At 35.2% G+C, this 17,001-nt stretch overlaps 1 protein-coding gene across 11 annotated transcripts in view; it reads right to left on the reverse strand.

Annotated features, from left to right (window-relative positions):
* Nucleotides 1-17,001, reverse strand: part of BBS9 (Bardet-Biedl syndrome 9) — a 461,337-nt gene that overhangs the window by 196,859 nt on the left and 247,477 nt on the right. For all 11 annotated transcript variants that reach the window (XM_036863487.1, XM_036863483.1, XM_036863488.1 and 8 more), the window contains one exon: nucleotides 15,085-15,237. In XM_036863487.1, coding sequence (XP_036719382.1) covers nucleotides 15,085-15,237 — 153 coding nt within the window. The remainder of the gene's footprint in view (nucleotides 1-15,084; nucleotides 15,238-17,001) is intronic.

A 17,001-nucleotide genomic window follows, 5' to 3' on the forward strand; every position in this document is an offset into this window, starting at 1 on the left:
AAAGCAACAAATAACATACAAGGGAATCCCCATAAGGTTAACAGCTGATCTTTCAGCATAAACTCTGCAAGCCAGAAGGGAGTGGCAGGACATATTTAAAGTGATGAAACAGAAAAACCTACAACCAAGATTACTCTACCCAGCAAGGATCTCATTCAGATTCAACGGAGAAATTAAAACCTTAACAGACAAGCAAAAGCTAAGAGAATTCAGCACCGCCAAACCAGCTTTACAACAAATGCTAAAGGAACTTCTCTAGGCAGGAAACACAAGAGAAGGAAAAGACCTACAATAAGAAACCCAAAACAATTAAGAAAATGGTAATAGGAACATACATATCGATAATTACCTTAAATGTAAATGGATTAAATGCTCCAACCAAAAGACATAGACTGGCTGAATGGATACAAAAACAAGACCTGTATATACGCTGTCTACAAGAGACCCACTTCAGACCTAGGCCTACATACAGACTCAAAGTGAGGGGATGTAAAAAGATATCCATGCAAATGGAAATCAAAAGAAAGCTGGAGTAGCAATTCTCATATCAGATAAAAGAGACTTTAAAATAAAGACTTTTATAAGAGACAAAGAAGGACATTACCTAATGATCAAGGGATCAATCCAAGAAGAAGATATAACAATTGTAAATATTTATGCACCCAACATAGGAGCACCTCAATACATAAGGCAAATACTAACAGCCATAAAAGGGGAAATCAACAGTAACACAATCATAGTAGGGGACTTTAACACCCCACTTTCACCAATGGACAGATCATGCAAAATGAAAATAAATAAGGAAACACAACCTTTAAATGATACATTAAACAAAATGGACTTAATTGATATTTAAAGGACATTCCATCCCAAAACAACAGAATACACTTTCTTCTCAAGTGCTCATGGAACATTCTCCAGGATAGATCATATCTTGGGTCACAAATCAAGCCTTGGTAAATTTACGAAAGTTGAAATCATATCAAGTATCTTTTCCGACCACAACGCTATGAGACTAGATATCAATTACAGGGAAAAAAATGTAAAGAATATAAACACATGGAGGCTAAACAATACACTACTTAATAACCAAGATATCACTGAAGAAATCAAAGAGGAAATCAGAAAATATCTAGAAACAAATGACAATGAAAACACGATGACCCAAAACCTATGGAATGCAGCAAAAGCAGTTCTAAGAGGGAAGTTTATAGCAATACAATCCTACCTCAAGAAACAAGAAACATCTCAAATAAACAACCTTAACCTTACATCTGAAGCAATTAGAGAAAAAAAAACAAAAAGAAACCCCAAAGTTAGCAGAAGGAAAGAAATCATAAAGATCAGATCAGAAATAAATGAAAAAGAAATGAAGGAAACAATAGCAAACATCAATAAAACTAAAAGCTAGTTCTTTGAGAAGATAAACAAAATTGATAAACCATTAACCAGACTCATCAAGAAAAAAAGGAGGAAGACTCATCAAGAGAATTAGAAATGAAAAAGGAGAAGTAAAAACTGACAGCGTAGAAATACAAAGGATCATGAGAGATTACTACAAGCAACTCTATGCCAATAAAATGGACAACCTGGAAGAAATGGACAGATTCTTAGAAATGCACAACCTCCTGAGACGGAACCAGGAAGAAATAGAAAACATGAACAGACCAATCACAAGCACTGAAATTGAAACTGTGATTAAAAATCTTCCAACAAACAAAAGCCCAGGACCAGATGCCTTCACAGACAAATTCTATCAAACATTTGGAGAAGAGCTAACACCTCTATCTTTCTCAAACTCTTCCAAAATATAGCAGAGGGAGGAACACTCCCAAACTCATTCTACCAGGCCACCGTCATCCTGATACCAAAACTAGACAAAGATGTCCCAAAGAAAGAAAACTACACGCCAATATCACTGATGAACATAGATGCAAAAATCCTCAACAAAATACTAACAAACAGAATCCAACAGCACATTAAAAGGATCATACACCATGATCAACTGGGGTTTATCCCAGGAATGCAAGGATTCTTCAATATACACAAATCAATCAATGTGATACACCATATTAAGAAACTGAAGAGAAAAACCATATGATTATCTCAATAGATGCAGAAAAACCTTTCAACAAAATTCAACACCCATTTATGACAAAAACCCTCCAGAAAGTAGGCAAAGAGAGAACTTATCTCAACATAATAAAGGCCATATATGACAAACCCACAGCCAACATCGTTCTCAATGGTGAAAAACTGAAAGCAATACCACTAAAATCAGGAACAAGACAAGGTTGCCCACTCTCACCACTATTATTCTACATAGTTTTGGAAGTTTTAGCCACAGCAATCAGAGAAGAAAAAGAAATAAAAGGAATCCAAATCAGAAAAGAAGAAGTAAAGCTGTCACTGTTTGCAGATGACATGATACTATACATAGAGAATCCTAAAGATGCTACCAGAAAACTACTAGAGCTAATCAATGAATTTGGTAAAGAATCAGGATACAAAATTAATGCACAGAAGTGTCTTGCATTCCTATACACTAATGATGAAAAATCTGAAAGAGAAATTAAGGAAACACTCCTGTTTACCATTGCAACAAAAAAGAATAAAATACCTAGGGATAAACCTACCTAAGGAGACAAAAGTCCTGTGTGCAGAAAACTATAAGACACTGATGAATGAAATGAAAGATGACACAACAGATGGAGAGATATACCATGTTCTTGGATTAGAAGAATCAACACCGTGAAAATGACTATACTACCCAAACAATCTACAGATTCAATGCAATCCCTATCAAACTACCAATGGCATTTTTCACAGAACTAGAACAAAAACTTTCACAATTTGTATGGAAACACAAAAGACCCCGAATAACCAAAGCAATCTTGAGAAAGAAAAACGGAGCTGGAGGAATCAGACTCCTGGACTTCAGACTATACTACAAAGGTAAGGTTATCAAGACAGTATGGTACTGGCATAAAAACAGAAATATAGATCAATGGAACAGGATAGAAAGCCCAGAGATAAACCCATGCACATATGGTCACCTTATTTTTGATAAAGGAGGCAAGAATCTACAATGGAGAAAAGACAGCCTGTTCAGTAAGTGGTGCTGGGAAAACTGGACAGCTACATGTAAAAGAATGAAGTTGGAACACTCCCTAACACCATACACAAAAAGAAACTCAAAATGGAGTAAAGACCTAAATGTAAGTCCGGACACTATCAAACTCTTAGAGGAAAACATAGGCAGAACACTCTATGACATAAATCACAGCAAGATCCTTTTTGATCCACCTCCTAGAGACATGGAAATAAAAACAAAAATAAACAAAGGGGACCTAATGAAACTTAAAAGCTTTTGCACAGCAAAGGAAACCATAAACAAGACTAAAAGACAACCCTCAGGATGGGAGAAAATATTTGCAAATGAAGCAACTGACAAAGGATTAATCTCCAAAATATACAAGCAACTCATGCAGCTCAATCAAAAACACAAACAACCCAATCCAAAAATGGGTAGAAGACCGAAATAGACATTTCTCCAAAGAAGATATACAGATTGCCAACAAACCCATGAAAGAATGCTCAACATCACTAATCATTAGAGAAATGAAAATCAAAACTACAAGGAGGCATCACCTCACACCGGTCAGAGTGGCCATCATCAAAACATCTACAAACAGTAAATGCTGGAGAGGGTGTGGAGAAAAGGGAACCCTCTTGCACTGTTGGTGGGAATGTGAATTGATACAGCCACTATGGAGAACAGTATGGAGGTTCCTTTAAAAACTAAAAATAGAACTACCATACGACCCAGCAATCCCACTACTGGGCATATACCATGAGAAAACCATAATTCAAAAAGAGTCACGTACCATAATGTTCATTGCAGCTCTATTTACAATAGCCAGGACATGGAAGCAACCTAAGTGTCCATCGACAGATGAATGGATAAAGAAGATGTGGCACATATATACAATGGAATATTACTCAGCCATAAAAAGAAACGAAATTGAGTTATTTGTAGTGAGGTGGATGGACCTAGAGTCTGTCATACAGAGTGAAGTAAGTCAGAAAGAGAAAAACAAATACAGTATGCTAACACATATATATGGAATCTAAGGGAAAAAAAAAAGGCCATGAAGAACCTAGTGGCAAGACAGGAATAAAGACACAGACCTACTAGAGAATGGACTTGAGGATATGGGGAGGGGGAGGGGTGAGATGTGACAGGGTGAGAGAGTGTCATGGACATATATACACTACCAAATGTAAAATAGATAGCTAGTGGGAAACAGCCGCATAGCACAGGGAGATCAGCTCTGTGCTCTGTGACCACCTAGAGGGGTGGGATAGGGAGGGTGGGAGGGAGGGAGGTGCAAGAGGGAGGAAATATGGGGATATATGTATATGTATAGCTGATTCACTTTGTTATAAAGCAGAAACTAACACGCCACTGTAAAGCAATTATACTCCAATAAAGATGTTAAAAAAAAAAGTGAATAGGACTGTTAAAAAAAAAAGTTATGTTTAGTCTACACAGAAAAAAAAAAAAAAAAAAATAGAAAACCAATGATGACAAGGAGTTCCTGACCACATCCCAGTTTTCAAAAAGTTATTCTTTTTAACTGTGGTAAAACAGAACATAAAATTTACCACCTTAGGTATTTTTAAGTGTACAGTTCAGTAGTGTTAAGTACATTCACATATTGTGAAAAAAAATTTCACACTTATAAAATTATGATCATAACAATTTTTTTAATTATTTAAGAATTTAAAGTCATCTAAAACAAATGTATGTCATTTTTAATTTTTTGTATTCCTTCCAAATCTTTGCACACTTATCTATTATAGATACATCTATTGGAGACTTACTATATAGTAATCTGCTCTTTCCAATTATTTAAAATGTTTTAGGGGCTTCCCTGGTGGCGCAGTGTTTAGGAGTCTGCCTGCCAATGCAGGGGACATGGGTTCGAGCCCTGGTGCAGGAGGATCCCACATGCCACGGAGCAGCTAAGCCCCTGTGCCACAGCTGCTGAGCCTGTGCTCTAGATCCTGCACACTGCAACCAAGAGTGGCCCCTGCTCGCCGCAACTAGAGAAAGCCCGTGTGCATCAGCAAGGACCCAATGCAGCCAAAAATAAACAAATTAAATAAATTAATTAAAAAATAATAGTAAAAAATAAAATAAAATAAAATGTTTTATATTATTCCAGTTTTTAAAATAATAAGAAATGGTATATCAAATGATGGTACTATAATAAATCTAATCATTTTCCAACTATAGAAAGCTGATTTATAATTTCTTGCAAAGGTGATTAATACTGTAAATGAACAACTTGATGAATGTATTTTTTTTCCTTTGTGAACTATTTTCTTAGATAAACATCCAAGAATAGAATTATAGGGTGAAAACATGCAAACTCCATTTTTTTACTGCCATCCCATCCTTTTATTTTTTTAACTTAAACTCTCACATTCATCCCCAAACATATGGTTACATTTTTCTGTGCTCCCTTTATCATCTGTTTATTCCATCTCCTTGGGAAAAGAAAGAACTTTTTCTTAGCTCTTAAGTGGTTATAAGGAAGACAAATGCAGCAACATCATCAAATCCCTGATACTTCCTTCTCAGTCTCAGCATATTGTTTTTTACTTGCCAATGCAAAGAGGAAAGTAGGCCTCTGAATGGTTTCATCACATATTCCTTTGTGTTATCAGCCAAAATCATGCTCATTTAAAAAGTCACAGACCAAAAAGCTCTTAGATTTTTGCGTGACTTAAAATGATTTTTATATATCAATAACACACAAATAAACAGAGTAGAAGGAAGTTTTAAGTACAGAAAAAGTAACAAATAGCAAACTCCAAACCACAGGATCTCTGTTTAAAATTATGCCTAATACAGCCTCTGTTTTGCAGAAGAGAAAAACCAGCCAAGTGCCTTTCTAAAACATTAATGGCTATCAGTCATTACATCACACATATGTCATCTGACACAATTAAACTTTTAGATTAGTAAACACTTTTCCCCTGTTACAACAGAGGGTTAGTGTTCAAGCAGAGAAAAAAAAAAATCTTAGTACACATAAAAGCATCAAAACACAGCCAAACCATAGGGTAAGTCTAAATTTCCCCTATTTCAATTCAACCAACCAGTCCTGCTTTGACAAACAAATACACGTGAAAATTTTATAACATCAAAGAGAACTTATTTTCCAAAGCTTTTCTGCCAAATGCAATAAGCACTAGCATTTGATGGCAAAGAAACTGAACTTCAGTATCAGTTAAATTAACAAACTCACCTCTTCCTCTGATACCCAAGTTTCAGATGTAATACACATTTGGGGAACTCTCCAGAAGATTTTGTTACCTTCTGATAGGTGTATATACAATGAATATTGGATGATCATGAATATATACATATATACATCATAAATATGTACAAATATTTTGCACAAATCTGTTTTTTCTTCAACCTGACTGTAGTTTTGCTAAAGAAAACCTATGATGTCTATTTCCCACCTGGAAATAATTGAAGTAAAAATGCCACATGACATACTAAAACATGGACTTTGGAATAGATGGCTTAATAACTGTGTAACACTGAGCAGGTTGTTTAACCCTGCTGTAAGTCTCAAGTTCTTCATCCATAAAATGGACACAAGAATGCCACCCACAAGATGGCTGTATAAAATGATAAATAAATGAAATGTATCTCAGACTCAACAGATGCTCAATAAACATGAATTTCCCTTCTCTTCCCATACTTTTTTTCTTAGGTCCTCCAAAAATATATTCAGTTGGTTGACAAAGCAGGATTCCAATTATCCAAATGAGGAAATTTAGGTTTCTAACTGCTGAAAAAAAGAAATTCTTGACACGGTTACTTTCTTTCAACATTATGCCTCTAGAGCTAGAAGTAAAGGTGAAAGTTCTTTCAAAAAGTAAGAGTTTTTTTCCAAAATTCTAGAATAAATTATAGAAATTGTGGTGAGCAACTGGAAAATCCTCATTCACTGGAAACCAGATCCTTCCCACATAAGAATCACGAGATGCTTTTCCCAGAGTGACAGTCCTAGTCCTCTCTTCTTGTCTCAGCTGTAGGATGACCTCAGTAAAGGGTGCTTGGTAGATGCCCCCAGTGAAGTGTGATGTGATGGTTAGTAGATACTATACAGGAAAGGCATGGTACTAAAAGTATAATGTGGTGCTGTGGTTTTGGGGTTCCTGTCCAATCAAAGATAAGGATATAAGAAATAACCTGCAGTTAAAAACAGGAGAAAAGTGGTTGGCTGAACCCTTTGTGCACCAAAACTCATAACTATTCATGGTGCATCTTGAAGCCAGTGACCCACAGAATGGAAATCTAAACAAAGGCTGCCACCCACAACATGCCTAGAGACAGCTAATTGCAGGATGATATTCTTAAATGAGATAACCCTTGTCACTTCATTGTCAGTTAACCAAGATGCCTTTCCCAGAAAGAAGCCTTTGAGCTGTTCAGAGGAGTTCATTGATGCCCACCGCATCCCTTTCTGTTCATCTTTGGGGAAACGTACAGGTGGTTTTGGGGTAGTGGTAATAAAACCAGTATGTCTTTGAATTCTACTCTGTATTTGAGCTCCCAATTGTCTTGTTCTACTCATTAAAAATTAGTTAGTATCCCAACAGGGCAAGAACCACCTACATTATTTGAGGGGCCCACGGCAAAATGAAAATATGGGGCCTCTTGTTCAAAAAGTATTAAGAATTTCACGACGGCTACCACAGAGCATTCAACCAAACACAGGGCTCTGTGACTGCATAGATCACACACCCATAACGCCCACCCTGGACAGGACTATGGTGGGGACCTACAAGGAGACTAGATAACAGATTCCATCCCCGAAACACCTGACCATAACTAAGCACATAGGCAAGTATTCAGGCAGTTTCACTAGCCTGAAAACAGCACAGATGCTCTGTTTGCTTTAAATAACTCTTGACAAATCTAATTATAAGAGAAATTATCTTTCAAATCCATAGATTATAACTGATTATGAATTAATAAAATTTTAATAACAACAAAAATTTAGGTTTCAAAGTTAAAAGTATAGAAAACCTAAGTTCAAGGATTAGGAAAGGTTGAAAAAAATTATCTTTCAAAACATTTTGCTCATTTAGTATATGCTCATTTAGAATTAGGGTAAATTGTAAAAATGCCCACAGTTCTCGACTCCTTAAATAAAGAAGCAGAGTCTATTTCCCCAACCCTTTGATCTGGGTTGCTCAAAACCAATGGGGAATGAGAGACATGGCACAGGCAGAGCCTTGAAGAATACTTGTGCACCGGGACCTGTAGCCACCATGTAAACAAGCCCAGGCCAGCCTGCCACACAGGAGAGACATGTGGTACAATCACCCCATCTAATTGTGAGCCAAATGCCAATATGTAAGTAAGCACATCCTAGGCCATCCAGTCCCCAGCTGAGCAACCAGCTAACCAGAGACACATGAGTGAATTCAAACAAGAATAGTCAACCATGGCCCAGGTCAACAGAACAGCCCAGCTGATTCAGAGACTCATGAACAATAATGAACTGTTGTTTTAAACCACTAAGGTTTAGGGTAGTTTGCTATACAGTAAAATTGTTAAATGATACAAGTAGTATTTCAGCTCAGCAAGAGAAAAATGGATTATGCAGTAAGCAGGGGCTGAGACAACTAGCTCACCATTTTTGGCGAGGAGATGAGATTCTCACTAAATTGCAGAATACATTCCAGATGGATTAAAAAAAAGTATATATAAAGAATGATAGCATAAAAATGTTAAAATAAATTATAGATCGATAATACTCTTGGCATGGGAAGACTTTCCTAGACAGAGAAACCTAAAGGAAAAAGATGAATAGACTTTATTATGTAAATACTTTATAAATTTTACTTGTCTAAAAAACATCATAAATAAAAATAAAAGGCAAATGACAAATTGGTAAAACTTCTTTTACATATGAAGAGAGATTGCATTCCTTACATACACAAAGTATTTTTTATGCATGACAAAAGTATGCTAAAAGATTGCCACTCTTAATATACACAAAATAAGAAAAAGCTGAACTACCTGATATATTATTGAACAAAAGGTTCTATATATGTAAATCACAAAAGAAGAAATATAAATGGCCAATTAACATTTTTTAAATGTTCAACCTCACTGGTAAGCAAAGAAAGAAAGATTGAAATAACAGTCAAATTATTTTTTCAGTTAAGAATTGTAAAGATCAAAACAATAATACCTACAAAATAGACATTTTTATATACTGCTGGAGTAACTATAATTTAGTACATTTTTGCTAAGCAATATGTATGTGTACGTGTGTGTGTGTGTGTGTGTGTGTGTGTGTGTGTGTGAGTGAGAAATATTTTTTGATTGAGCAATTTTCCTTCTAAGAATACATCCAGATGAAACAATCAGGGATTTTGGGAAGATGGTCACTTGACCTTACGATCCTGATGCGCCTTTCCTTTTGGTATCCTCTCTGGAACCAAACACCCAAGGCAGTTACCCTAGGGGAGTTTGGGGGTGCCCCTGAGGATACATGATCTTCATGATTCTTAGCTGAGATCTAGATTTGTGATGCCAACAGATAGCGAAGTTTCAGAAAGATGATGTATTATAACCTCTTTTTTCTGACCAATGAATAGCACCATTTTTGAGATGGCATAACTTATTAGTCAAATAAAGATGAAAAACTATCCTCAGAATTGTAGTTAACATTTGTTGAGAGATTATTGTGTTCCAAGCACTATTCTAAGCAATTTATGTCTTTACACATTTCAGTTCTCACAACAACCCAATGAAGGAGGCACCATTCTACAGATGGGAAAACCGAGGTTTAGGAGGGTTTTGGCTTTCTTTTTGTTTAAGTAATTTGCCCAAGGTCACAGAGCCAGGGCTGGAATACAAGTAAGCTGTCTCTGGACACAGAGTTCTTGATCATTATACTAGGATAAGTCAGATACTCCACTTCAAACCCTAGAACATTTATTAGCATGCATTTAAAGGAAACAATGTTGGATGTCTTACCGCAACCTTAGAAGCAGTGGCTTTCTCTAACAGGCTCTTGCTGGACCAGATTCAAAGGCACCTACATCCCAAGTCATTCAAAGATTGGAAACCCACTTCACTGGCCTCACCATGTAAACTAGTGGTACCCAGAGTTTCTGCTAAACACCAAGGGCACAGAAGCCATTCTGTCCTCCCACCCTGACCTTACCTACTCCTGTACCTGGTAAATTGACTTTTTGGTTCCTAAATAACAATAGCTATCATTACTGAGTGCAGAGCTAGTAAGCCAAACTTTGACCTCAGAACCTATGAACGTACCATCACTAACTCTATTACACGAGTAAATATACCATACCAACTATTTCACATTACAGCCAACTCAGCAATGCTTAATCGTTCGTATATGAAGGGACTTGGGCTTCACTTTCAGTTTGTCCTAAGGACTTTATTGGAATTCATAGCAGTTCCTGGACATGTAGCACCCATAAGACCCCCAAACTTCCTCAGTTCTACATTTCTACATCCTATCCTCACTGTTCAGAGGATACATTTTATGAAAGAAATTTTGTTTCCAAGAGAAAGAACCCAACAATTATGTAAATGGAAAATGAAGACAATCAAACTTTTCATGCTTCTGGACAGGTATTAATACTGAAAGATCTCAAATAATTCTCATTACACTTAGAATATGATGAAATTTAACCTCTGTATCTGCATTGAGATATTTCAACAGATGATTATTTCATATTTAACTTTGGCACATACATACTCACAAAAAAAGAATAGAAAAGATTTCTTTAGTCAAGAATTTTCAGCGATAAAACCTTCCTAGCTATGACAGTTTACCTGAGTCCTCCAACAATATTCTTTAGGAAGTGAGAAGAGTTTCATTTTTTTAGTGGCTTTTGAGGATTTTAGAATAAATCATCCTAATGATTCATGAGCCTGAACTGAAGGAATTCTCTGCTGCTCTGTTCTTTGTAGGATTGCCCTTATCCAAGACATCCAGTTTCAAGAAATTATCTTAGTGGCAAGAAAGCATTCATTCCTAGAACAAATGTTTTTAAGCACCTATAACATGACAAGAAATGTATTGTGCTGAGAATATAGTAGTGAATAAGACAAAAGAAAAATAAGGTCCCTGCCTTCAGAGACTTTACACACTAGTTTTAGGAGGATACTGACTTCTGCTTCTATTTTCACATAAACCAATTATCACCACTTCATTAAATGATGACAATATAGCATCTTCCAGATGCCTGGTGATAGATGGACAGGAAGTAAATTTATCAATGCACAGCTCAGAATGCTTATCCAACTAAAACTAAAGTGGCACTAAGATCCACAGAAAAGAGAAAATTAAAAGCCCCTTGCACATGAGAAAACAAGGACTCCACACAGGTAGTAGAACTAATTTTAAACTGACACATTAGGAAAACACTTTACAAATCTAGTGACACTCATGCAATGGTGTTATGCCATGGAGAGTAAGAGCAGGCTCTAGCACAAATCATTATTTCATGATTGGCTAATCTGCCAAGTAAATCATCCAAGTAATCTGCCCCCTAGCCAGGCAAAGTATAAAGATAAGTTTACACTAAACCAAAGGTATGTGATAGTGAGGTATGTCATACACCTGTCTAGTCACAATAGAATTGTCTAAAAGGGATTTTTCTCAGTGTTAGACTCAGCATTAAAAATATTTTTATGATTTATCTTTCAATAAACTGTGCTTTTCCATATTACAGAATGTCTATATTACAGAATACTATGCAGCCATTACAAATAGAGAAGTAGATCTACAGTGTGAAAAGAGCTCCAGTACATACTGTTGGAAGAAAAACAAAAAAGAGAGGCAGACTAATACATATAGTATGATACTATATATGAATTTTTTAGCCTCACAAAACAACACTTTGTTTTTGAATGCAAAGAGGTCTAGAAAGACACAAAAACATACAAAGTGATTATATTTCTGAGAAGATGATAAAGAACTAAGTTCGAGAATTTAGCATTTTGTATAATCTTAATATATATAATAAAACTGAGTAATAAATTGCATTAAAACTAACTCAAATTTCTTATAGTATTCATACGTTTCTTTCAAAAGTTTGTTCATTCTCTTTTTTGATCTAAAAAGAATGGAGACTTAACACATAGATTCAAGCAAAACTCTATGGTTTTGATCATCTTGTCCATATTAAAAATCATGGAAAAACCCAACCTGGAGTTAAGCAGAAAAAAATAAACCCCAGAACTGAGAATGCATAAAAGACAAAGAAAGTCTTGCTATATAGAAAATATGGAAAGCATTAAATCAAGCATCCTCAACAAACCCCTTTAAAGACCCCTCTGCCATTGCGTCCACAAAAAGATACAGCACCATTAAAGATAAGATTCAGCATTTCTTCAGCCCCAGGTGCAGGTGTGGCAGGAAATCTAAGAATGAGATAGGTCATCAAAGAGATATGAAGAAGAAGGAGGAGGAAAAAAAGAAAGAAAATGAAAAACAAACCAAAACAAAAAGTGTACCGAAGAGAGAAAAAAGAAGTCTGGAACAGAAAGAGCGTTAGTGCCTACTAACCTAAGAGTCACATAATTGCTCCAGCACAAAAGAAATTGGCAGTCTATATTTGTAGAACAATTTACCAAGCATTTCTACATCCATTATGGAATAGAATCTTTGTAACAACACAGTGAGTAGTTATTCCATTTTATAGAAAGAAACTGAAGTTCTGGGAAGGTAAAGGAATTGCCAAAAGCTGCATAGCTAATAAGTGACAGAACTGGGGTCTTTGGACTTCAAGCCCAGTGTTCTTTCCAATACCCTACTATTGCTACAGACTGTCCCTCGAATTGCTACTAATTTTCAAATAACCATGAAAATTTCAAGAAGCAAATGTATTATCAACACATTTATTGATGTTTACATGGTAAGCTATTTTTCTTTCCTCTAGAAAAGCCAACTATAAAAAAAATACCTGATTCGTTCTTTCAAAAACAACAGAATGTGGTAGAGAGCAGTGGACGGGAGGGGAGTTCTGTTAATAAAAGGCAACATGAGGGAGTCTTGTGTGATGGAGCTGCTTGGTGTCTTGAATGTGGTGGTGGATACACAGACCTGCATGTGTGATAGAACTATATAGAACTTAATACACCCACAAATGAGTATAAGTAAAATTGTGGAAATCTGAATAAAATCTATAGATTTTATCAATGTCAATACCCTGGTTGTGATATTATACTATAGTTTTACAAAATGCTACTGCTGGAAGAAAAGTGGGTAAAGGATACATGAGATTTAGCTGTATTTTTGGTATAACTGCATGGGAATACACAACTATCTCAACAAAAAAATTCAATCAAAAAATCAACAGAATATTCATATCACCAACACTGATTTTGAAACAGATCAGTGATATTGTATAGAAATATGAGAAGACATAATGCAGTTATTCAAAGCTGACTTCCTTATAGTGGAACTGGCAGAGGCCTTACCCATGAAATTTGAATTTTAAAAATTATTATTTCAAGCCTGAGATGATAATTTTGAATGGTTTTTGAAGACATAATACCTTAAGAGTGAGACTCAGATCACCCTAGTCATGCAAATGATAAACCACTGGTAGAAGGACGAATCAGGAAGAGGAAGAAAATAGTCTTTTTGATTTAGAACAAAGGGCTATTTAAGAATTCCATCTCATGACCAACAGGCACATGAAAAGATGCTCAACGTCGCTAATTATTAGAGAAATGCAAATCAAAACTACAATGAGGCACCACCTCACAACGGTCAGAATGGCCATCATTAAAAAGTCTACATATAACAGATGCTGGAGAGGGTATGGAGAAAAGGGAACCCTCCTACACCATTGGTAGGAATGTAATTTGGTGTGGCCACTATGGAAAGCAGTACGGAGGTTCCTTAAAAACTAAAAATAGAGTTGCCATATGATCCAGCAAGCCCACTCCTAGGCATATATCCAGACAAAACTATAATTCAAAAAGATACATGCACCCCTACTATTCATAGCACTATTCACAATAGCCAAGACATGGAAACAACCTAAATGTCCAATGACAGATAAATAGATAAAGAAGATATGGTACATATATACAATGGAATACTACTCAGCTATTAAAAAGAATGAAATAATGTCATTACAGCAACATGGATGGACCTAGAGATTATCGTACTAAGTGAAGTAAGTCAGAAAGAGAAAGACAAATACCATATGATATCACTTATATGTGGAATATAAAATATGACATAAACGAACTTACCTATGAAAGAGACTCACAGACGTAGAGAACAGACTTGTGGTTGCCAAAGGGGTGGTGCAGGATGGATTGGGAGTTTGGCATTAGCAGATGCAAACTATTATATACAGAATGGATGAACAACAAGGTCCTACTCTATAGCACAGGGAACTATATTCAATATCTTGTGATAAACCATAACGGAAAAGAATATGAAAAAGAATGTATATATGTATAACTGAATCACTTTGCTGTACAGCAGAAATTTACACAACATTGTAAATCAACTACACTTCAATAAAATAAATTTTAAAAAAAGAATTCCATCTCAAAACATCAACTGACATAAAACTAGAAGTGTAATCCAATTGCTCTGTAAGACAATTTGAGAATTATGATGATAATTATGGGATGTACCAAGAATTGTCCAATAATAACACTAATCATAATAGCTACTATTTATCAAGCATATCCTATGTGCCTGGCATTAAGCTGGCTGCTTCACACAAATGATGGAAAATCCTCACAACAACCCTGGGAAGTAAAATATGGATGGATCTAATCTAATTTACTCAAGGTCACATAATTAGAAAGTGAGAGCTTGACTTTAAATTCTGACTCTAAAGCTTGTGTGCTATTTGCTGCTCCATAATACATAGGAAAGAAATACCTTATCTCGATAGTCTGGTGCATGACTCTAGGGTGAGGGAAAAAAATTATATCCAGTAGTATAAAACTATCACTGTTATTATACTAACCTGCTTGTAAGTTCCATCTAGCAAGGTGTCCAGGTGTTGGAGAGGAGCAGGTGTTTTATCTTTGAACCTTGTTAACAGCCGGCGTTGAATGGCCCGAAATTGTACAGCTCTTTCAGATAAGAGTTCTTCTAATTTTTCACCATTTATCCGCAACTACAATGAAGAATTTCTTTAATTCAGGTTAAATGTGCACAACAAAACGTGTCTAAAGTAAGGATACTGGCAATGCCAATAAAAGTTTGAAAAGAGTAAAGAAGAAATTTAAGTGTGTTACAGAGTTAAGAGAATTAAAAGTGTGATATTTGATACATGAATACATAGATGATACAGTGAAATAGGTCAAATGGAAATTTAGTAAAAATGGCCCAGTTGTCATTGGGGTAAAGATAGATCATTCAGTAAATGTTTGTGATAACTCATTAAATACATAAGGGAAAAAAGGAATAAGGATTTTTCCCCCAGTCTTTACAGCAAAATCAATTGCAGAGGAATCAAAAGTTTAAACACAACAAAGCATTAGAAAATTATATTTTTTAAAATAATCTTAGCATGAGACAGATCTTTGTAAGTCAAAAGTCAAAAGTCACACATACGCAAACACACACACACCCCTGATAAATTACTAACTAAAAAAAATTTTTTTAATTCTACGTGGTTAAGAAAAAAAGTAGAGAAAAACATTATAAGTAAAGTGATAAGACAAACAGCAAACTGCAAAAAATAATAGCAATAACCACAGAGACAAAAAACCATGCCTATAATATCTAGAAAGCATCTACAAATTGATGTAAAAGGACCACAACCCAAACAAATGAGTAAGAAAAAGAGCAACAATCCAATAGAAAAGTGGGCAAAATTCACAGAAAAGTTAATACAAATAGCTCTCAAACATACAGCATTTGACCTGGCAATCCCACTTCCAGGAATTTATCCTAGGGGTGAGCTTGCAAAAAGTAATGTACACACAAGGATATTCATTATAGGATTTTTTCTGTTGCTATTATAGTAAGATAATGTTAATAATCAAAATACTCATCAATAGAGGAACAGGTTGAATAAATAAAGAGGACTTTGCAGGACCACCAGGTACTGATAAGCAATGCTAGCCAAAGATGCATTGAATGAAACAAAGCAAAAAAGAAATACAGAATATCATTCACGTTATTTTTTTTAATCTATATAGTAACATAGTTGTGACTGCATAGAATAGTTCTAGAAAGGTAACAAGAAACTGTACACCAAAAATTGCCTCCAAAGAGGAGATTGAATAGTGGGAGGATGAGAATCAGAAATGACTCTTTTCAGTATAACTCTTCTCATAACTTTTGAATTTAATATTATTAAAATAAAGAAAGGTAGTCAAAGTCATAGGGAACAACTCCATGAAGCCAGATCATGTGAACTGCTAATTCAACTTAACAGTCATAACTAGTTCTGAAGTAAATACCATATTCAAAATGTTCAGAAATCAAACATATTATAGTTTACATTTCTGACATCAAACCAAATTTCCTTACCTTTTCAGTGCATGTATGGAGAACAGACACATGATTGGAAAAAAAACTTGGAATTCTATTAACTTCTTTTAACCCCAGTTTCAGAAGCATTAAGTAGCTAACTAAATCAAAGAATATTCTCTTGAAGGAAAAAAAAAACCTTTCATTACCAAAAGTTAAGTGATATAACAACTAAATTTTTAAAAAAGAATGTTAGAGTTATCAATAATTCACCCTTTTAATTGTATGATTTCCTGCTATAATATTTTATTTCCTCAATTCATGAAACAAAAAAATTTTTAAATATTCTCAAAACTGAGACATCAGCCAGGTTATCATTCCTTTGAACGTGTAACAAAACAGCAGTGATTGAAATGTTTTCACGTCAGAATTTCAACATTTAACAAATATTTATTGATCT

The sequence above is a fragment of the Balaenoptera musculus genome, chromosome 9 (assembly GCF_009873245.2).
Source record: "Balaenoptera musculus isolate JJ_BM4_2016_0621 chromosome 9, mBalMus1.pri.v3, whole genome shotgun sequence".
In the NCBI taxonomy this organism is placed as follows: Eukaryota; Metazoa; Chordata; class Mammalia; order Artiodactyla; family Balaenopteridae; genus Balaenoptera; species Balaenoptera musculus.